At 46.5% G+C, this 6,813-nt stretch overlaps 1 protein-coding gene across 1 annotated transcript in view; it reads left to right on the top strand.

Moving 5' to 3' along the window:
- Nucleotides 1-2,899: 2,899 nt before the first annotated feature.
- The window catches only part of MTNR1B (melatonin receptor 1B), a gene marked incomplete at both ends in the record, with an annotated part of 28,283 nt that continues 24,369 nt past the window's right edge, over nucleotides 2,900-6,813 (top strand). The window contains one exon of the mRNA XM_080612755.1: nucleotides 2,900-3,122. Within this exon, the coding sequence (XP_080468881.1) occupies nucleotides 2,900-3,122 (223 nt within the window). The remainder of the gene's footprint in view (nucleotides 3,123-6,813) is intronic.

Raw genomic sequence — 6,813 nt, 5'->3', positions numbered from 1 at the left:
TCTTATCCTGCAATACAAATATAGAAAACTTAGACTGCTTTCAAAAAGAAACACAGAACAGTTACTTTTCCTAGAAACAGAATAAAATTTCCCCAAACTTAAATATATAAAGGTCTTAGTAATCCAACTGTGAAGAATATACCCTTTCTTTCAGGCGGAGTGTTTTCTGCAACAATGAATTATTTCATATTAATTGTCACAAGCAATAGGCTTAAACACGCATTTTATGTTCAAAGAGAATTCACTTAATTTGAAATAAGGCTATTAAAAACCTGAATAAGAAGATCTACAGATTATTTAAAGATTAACATTTATAACTTATGCTTAAATAGATAACACTAAATAGTAATTCAGACATATGTTACTGATACATGAATGAAGAGTGGGAATTTGGACCAGTTGAAGACCCTGCTCTTTACACGTTGCTGAGGCATAAGTCTACCATTCTAATCCCTACCTACTTGTTTTCCCACTGACAAGTGCCAGTGCAGCCACAAAAGACAGTCTGCTTCCAAAGACAGTCTTCCAAAGCCAGCAACACTGACTGTATTTCACATTTTCTAGCAGGCTCACACACTTCAGGCCAAATTCAGGCCATAGCTTTCCAATTTTTCTCTAGCTCACTTGGCACACTTTTGGGAGTTATAAAACAAAACGAGTGATGACATGTAACAATTGTGTGTGGCAGGGAAAATATATGGTGTTCCTCTTGCGTGGATGAACTGCAAACTTCAAGAATGCCAGGATCAAAGCCTAACTTAAAAAGTCAAATTCATGCTCAGGGACAGCTTAAGCTTTTGACAAACAGTTAAAGACAATAAATCCTGTAGTAATAACAGACAGCAAAATGGTACATTTCTCTTAAAAGCACTTATATAGACTCTAGAAAGATGCCCAGAGAGCCTGAGGCATGAAAATAAATGATAATATCTGTAAGTTTTCCATAACATGGCAATAAGACAAGAGTAGTACATAGATAATGGGCAGTGGGGATACCAACTTTCTGAAAAGGAAAATTGGAGCAGAGGTAGGTAAAGGACGACACTGTAACGCAAACACTCTTCTTAAAGGTAGATTATTATTCACTGGAGAAAAATCCTTCTTTGCACTGATGATACAGAAAATAGGCATTTCCTTGGATAAACTCCCTTTTAAATTTCTGGAGAAAGAAGCAAAATCAAGTAACTTTTGCTTCCATCAAGAATGAGCCTATTCTGTCAAGTGTGCAATTATTATTTTCTGATGGCAGAACAGCCATAATATTGGCAGGAGTTTATTTACTGTTTTATTAACTGTGTATATTAAGTATTCAGGAGTGACAATTCTCAGAAGTCCTTCTTTCGTTCAAGCCATGAAGCCATGAGAACTCCATCTGTAGTTTGAAAAGGATCATGATGCCTTACATATTGCCTACATTAATCAAAAGCATCTGAGGTATGATTATTTTTTTTAATGAGTGTAAATAAGACTGGTGCAAAAAACCACATACACACTTTTATGTTAGTTCCAACCAGGACTACTTCAGTGTATCTGAAATTTATTAGGAATACATTTAAATTGAACAACAATAAACTATTTCTAATTTGGAAAAAGAAGTAAATACAATAATATGTAGCATTTTGATTACATCAATGCACAATTGTGTAGAGGAAAGTCTCAAAGAATCAGTGTCCTATAACAAACTATCTACTACTAGAAAAGACAGAAACTTGCCCATTCTTGTAAATTAACTCAACAAGGCACGCTATTCCAAGATTCAATTCTTGGATAACCACGAGGCACACTTGTGTGTGTGCTGAACAGCCACAAAGACAGAGAATACAGGTACACAGCAACCTCTTCTGTAGGATGTTGCTCTTGCATCACTCTCAGAAGTGGGGGCAAAACCTGGAAGCAGGACAACGACCCAGTGTGGCCTGGCTGGCCTGAAAACAATGGGGAGTAGGACACAAATCCCTTAAGTTGTGTCTGCTGTGAGCAGCCCTAATTGTCAGCACTTGCTATGTGAACCCACCAGTACGCTGCCAGCAGCAACCGGAACTATGGAAGCCAGGCTGGAAGCCAGGTATGCAGACATGCAGGGTCTGTCCTTTGTCGCATGCATCTGATTTATCTAATGCAAATGAGCACATGGGATCTGTCACTTTGTGATCCCCAAATGAAGCTGTGTGTCTCAAACTTAATTCCAGAGAGAAGTCCATCGATACTCCTGCAGCTGGAAAGGAGAAACCTCTGAAATACACGTTTTCAAAGCTGACATCCGTTTGGAGCGTGCCCTGTCTGTGACTTTTCCAGTTATCTCCCTGGAGGCGTTGTCCTTAGTCTGGATCTTACAGAACGTTTTGTTCAATCGCCAAGCACAAGACCACGGCAATGTAAGTGTGAGACCTTTAAACCTTTTGTGTCTATCGCACGGACTAAAGGCAGAAATGAATCAGAAGAACCCCTTTGGACGCCCACAGCGGGCCACAGGCGGGAAGGGAGGCGGAAAGCTACCAGGAGCAGCACTGAAAGAGAGGGACCCCGCCGCCGCTCCCACTGCCCGGCCTTTCGCCGCTCTTCGCGGCTCTCCCGCTGCCACCGGGGATCACACAGCACTGCGGACTCCGTTGCCCGTGGTCCGGCCCTCAGCACCTCCCGCCGGCCAGGCCCCACCTCACCGTGAGGGGCGCCGCTCCCGCCAACAGACACCGGCCACCCAGGAGGCGGAGCCAAGGCGAAGTGCGCGCCCCTGGGCTCTCCCATACCGCCTGCGGTGGGAGGGGCCGCAGCGCTAGCCCCGCCCACAGCCCCGCGGGGGAGCGGGTGGGGCAGCGCGCTCGGCGCGGCTGTTAAAAGCGTTCCCGCCTCACCGCGCGCCCAGTCAGCGGGGCGGCCGCGCCGGGAGCGGGAAGCGGCGATGCTGGAGAATGGGTCCCTGAGGAACTGCTGCGACCCGGGCGGGAGAGCCCGCTTCGGCCTGGCGGAGCGGGAGGAGGAGGAGGCGGCGGGGGGAGCCCCGCGGCCAGCCTGGGTGGTGACGGCGCTCTCCAGTGTGCTGATCTTCACCACCGTGGTGGACATCTTGGGCAACCTGCTAGTCATCGTCTCCGTCTTCAAGAACCGCAAGCTCCGGAACGCAGGTAAGGAAGGGCTCGAGTCCGTCACCTGAGTGGTAAAGAGCATCCTGAGCCCTGCTTCAGGAGGCCTTCCCGACCAGAGAGTGCTCCGCTGTGGGTGCGGGCCCTCCGAGCGCTCAGCACTTAAGGTACTTCCTAGCACGCTGCCCTTTTGCCCTGCCCCAGCTCTGAATGGGGAGTGCAGGTCGCTAATGGCTCTTAACGAGCCACCGGGAGTCTCTGTGGAGCTACTGATGAGGGGAATCTGTGCAATCCGATTGAAGTCCCGGAGGCAAAGAGCGCGGTTGGAGGAAGAAAGAAGGAACTTTAAAACTTACTTAAGATACTTCTGAGGATGCTGTGATTGTGTGGGAAAGTGGCGCAGCCCGCTGTTCATCGGAGTTTACGGTAGTCTTTCACAAAATTGTCTTTACTCCTCACCGAATATCCTTCAACCAGAAAGCAGCAAATAAAGGGGGTGTTTCCCTTGAACCGTGTCTTTAGTTTTTATTTGTGTGCTGTAATGTGGCTCTGCGTTTTTTAGTTGCTAAACTTATTTGCTTTACCTTCTCATCTTTGATGGGCTGGTTACACATGCGTCAAGCTACAAAACCCTGTATTCAGCACCACTTTCTCGGATCTGCCTCCCGGCCATCCTGTGCTCCGTTTCCCGGCTGTCCCGTCGCGTGGGATGCTTTCCCCCCTCGCTCCGTCCCGCTGATGCCGCTGACTCTTATCTAATGCACGGAGCTCGGCGGGTGCTGCCCGCGTCCCCGCGCTCGGCTGGTGCTGGATACGGCTGCAGTGTAATGTGCTGTCTCCGAAATAGTGGTGTATCTACTAAGGTTCTCATAGCACCAAACAGTTCCCGAAGCTGCTGCTGCTTCGTTTCCTGAACGCCAGCGTTTTGCGATGCGCAAGCAGGTCGGGGTAATAAACTTTGCTGAGAGATGAGAATAGTCCGAGACACAACGTCCCCTGAGCTTGAAGCCAGCGGGCTCCGAGTCGTACCGGCACAGCTCCGCATCCGAAGGCAGGGGGCTGCTTCCTCCCCAGAGGAGACGGGGGAGAACTTTATTTTCCCGGGTGATTCTTGTTCGTTTGTTTTGGGTTGGGTTTTCTGTGTGTGTGTGCGTGTGTCGCTTAAAGAGCGCAGGGTTTCGTGTTTCCCGCGCAGTGACTAGCTCCAGCTAACTGGCAGTTAGTAGAAGGCACTTGTTCGCCCTTGTTTTAAATTAAATCATACTTAAGAACAGAAGCAGTTTATAATATATTTTATAATATATTTTGTAACCTTATCTAGGTGTTCCTGCTCTGGCAGGGGGATTGGACTAGATGATCTTTTGAGGTCCCTTCCAATCTCTAACATACTGTGATACTGTGATAAAGGGATGGGACTTCCTCTCCCTAGTCATTACACGCCTCACTGCACGCCAGGGATGCCGGCGGGTCACAAATCCGTGGGGGTGAGCGATCGCACCCCACGGGGCAGCTACCAGCTTGAGGGCAGTTGCAAGTGGGATTTGGGGAGAAACGGGGAAGGAGCGGTGAGAGGCACAGTCCTCTGACTTGTGCCTGGGCTGCACATTCGAGGGACCAAGGCGCTAACGAGAGCAGCAGAGCCCTACACGGGTCGGTAAAGCCTTTCTCGGTTCGAGCTGGGGAAGGCGGCACATCCGGGAGCCGGAGCCCTCAGCTCCGCTTGGCACAGCGGGAGGAGGGGGGACCTCCGACTCTCGGGACCCATGTGGGTTACCAGAGCCCCCCGGTAGGGGAAAGGCGGGTTCCCGGAGGAATTCGCTCCTGGGCTTCGGAGGCGAGCGCCAAGGGAACCGGTTGTCGCTGGAGAGCGCGATCAGCCTGAGGAACCAAATTCCGTCCAGGAAGAAAGGGAGGCGGAGTGGGGCTCTTATCTGAGCCGTTTCCTTGGTTCAAACGGCAGCAGAGGGGAGAGTTTGGACTGGAGGAGTAGTGCCTCAAAGTGAATGTTTCAAGATGCCGATCAAACTGCTCTGTGGCGTCCTAAGGCTGTTGAAATAACACGTGGTGGTCTTGCCTAATTGAAATATCTATTAATTGATCTCCTGCTAGGAACATTCTTAATGTGCTGTCACTGACCCTAGGATCTATTCATCTTTGATGAGGACCGTGAAGAATAGCAGGGAGTTCCTTCTGAATAATCTTCCTAAACTTAAATACTATTTAAATTGCCATTTCTTAGTTTTGCATCAGGGAGAGATGACTCTTGGGGTTGAAGCTTGAAAGGGTAGTTTGGTAAATGTCCACAGAAGTATTTTTCATAAGAAGGGAGCAGAGTGGAAGAGAAATGCAAACTGATGTGGGTGGAGTGAAGGAGGGAATAGGGAGGTGGTGGGGAGCCAAGGTAGCATTTGGGAGCCCTTAGCCTCTGATAAGGCTGATAAGGATAAAGAGGATGGACAGGGAGGTGGACTTACAGGGATTCTTTTCTGAGCAAACCCGAAACAACGTGTTTGTACTCATAGGAGAAGTGGATGTGGTAGAAAGTGAAATAGTGAGGAACTATAGCATGAAAAGAGCTAGACTTGTAATAAGGGGTGTCAAAGAGGAACAAGATGAAGCTAGTGGAATGGTTGTGACAAGGTCTAGATGACCAAATTAAAAAGGAAGAGCTATAGCACCATGAGCAGTCAGTTCTCCTTGAAGAAGCTAATGAGAGATTTTCTTGGATGAGAGTTTGGGACTTCAAATAAGCCACAGGTGTACGAGGAATAAATTAAGGAGCTCTGCCCACTTCTCTAGTACAAACAATAATTTTCCCTTAAGAAAGCAAAACAGGGCTTTGCATGTTTCCAGGATTTATCAACACTATTCTGAGCTAAGCTTTACAGAGAAATCTGATAATTGCAAACAATGTAATTATGCATCACTCTCCTTAAAATTAAAGCACGATCAGAAGTAAATCTATTTTAATGCTGTTATATAATGAGAGGCACAAGAACGGAGTGAAATAAAATAACCCATTAGCCTTTATGCTGGTAACTATTAAGCCCAGCAGAAGAGAAATGGCAAATTGGTAAGATTAGTGCTTTTAAAGATTGCTCATTCATTCCTCAAACAGTGGGAATTTTGCCAGCCTTCCGATGGAGGGATTGTTTCATAGCATATAGAAGCCTCTTTCCCACATCTAAATTTGTTTTTGGAGGGGGAGGGGAAGATTTGTGAAGGTTCTTCCAAGTAATGCATAGCCTAATTGGTATGAATCAACATGCTTGTCTTCTTGCACAACTGCACCCAGTCTTTCTGTGAGAGACTGAGCAATTTTCTGATTTCTAAAAATGATTCCATTTACAGAAATTAATGACTTCAAAATTTCTATTCTGGGATGTAACTTTGTCCAACACAGTATAAAATTAAATAAAACTTTATATATCTAAATGATAAAATAAATTAGCCTGTCTTTCTATTTGAAATGTCAAATGTGGTATGAATTTTCAAAAGCAACTATTGATTTTGGATGTCTTCAAATGAGTATGCCCAGTTGAAGACAGCTTTTAAAGTGCTAAACTTTTGAAGTTCTGAAGTTTACATGTACTCAACAACCACTACCGGATGATCAAGTATCCTGAAGGTGCATCAAGTCAATCAAAACCACTAGATGCTTTTAGGATTTTTCAGGATACATTTATATAGCCATAGCTATAAGCATAACATTATGGGCTGGGGTAAGAACTAG

This window comes from Psittacula echo, assembly GCF_963264785.1.
Source record: "Psittacula echo genome assembly, chromosome: 3".
NCBI lineage: Eukaryota > Metazoa > Chordata > Aves > Psittaciformes > Psittacidae > Psittacula > Psittacula echo.
This window is presented reverse-complemented; position numbering and strand designations above follow the sequence as displayed.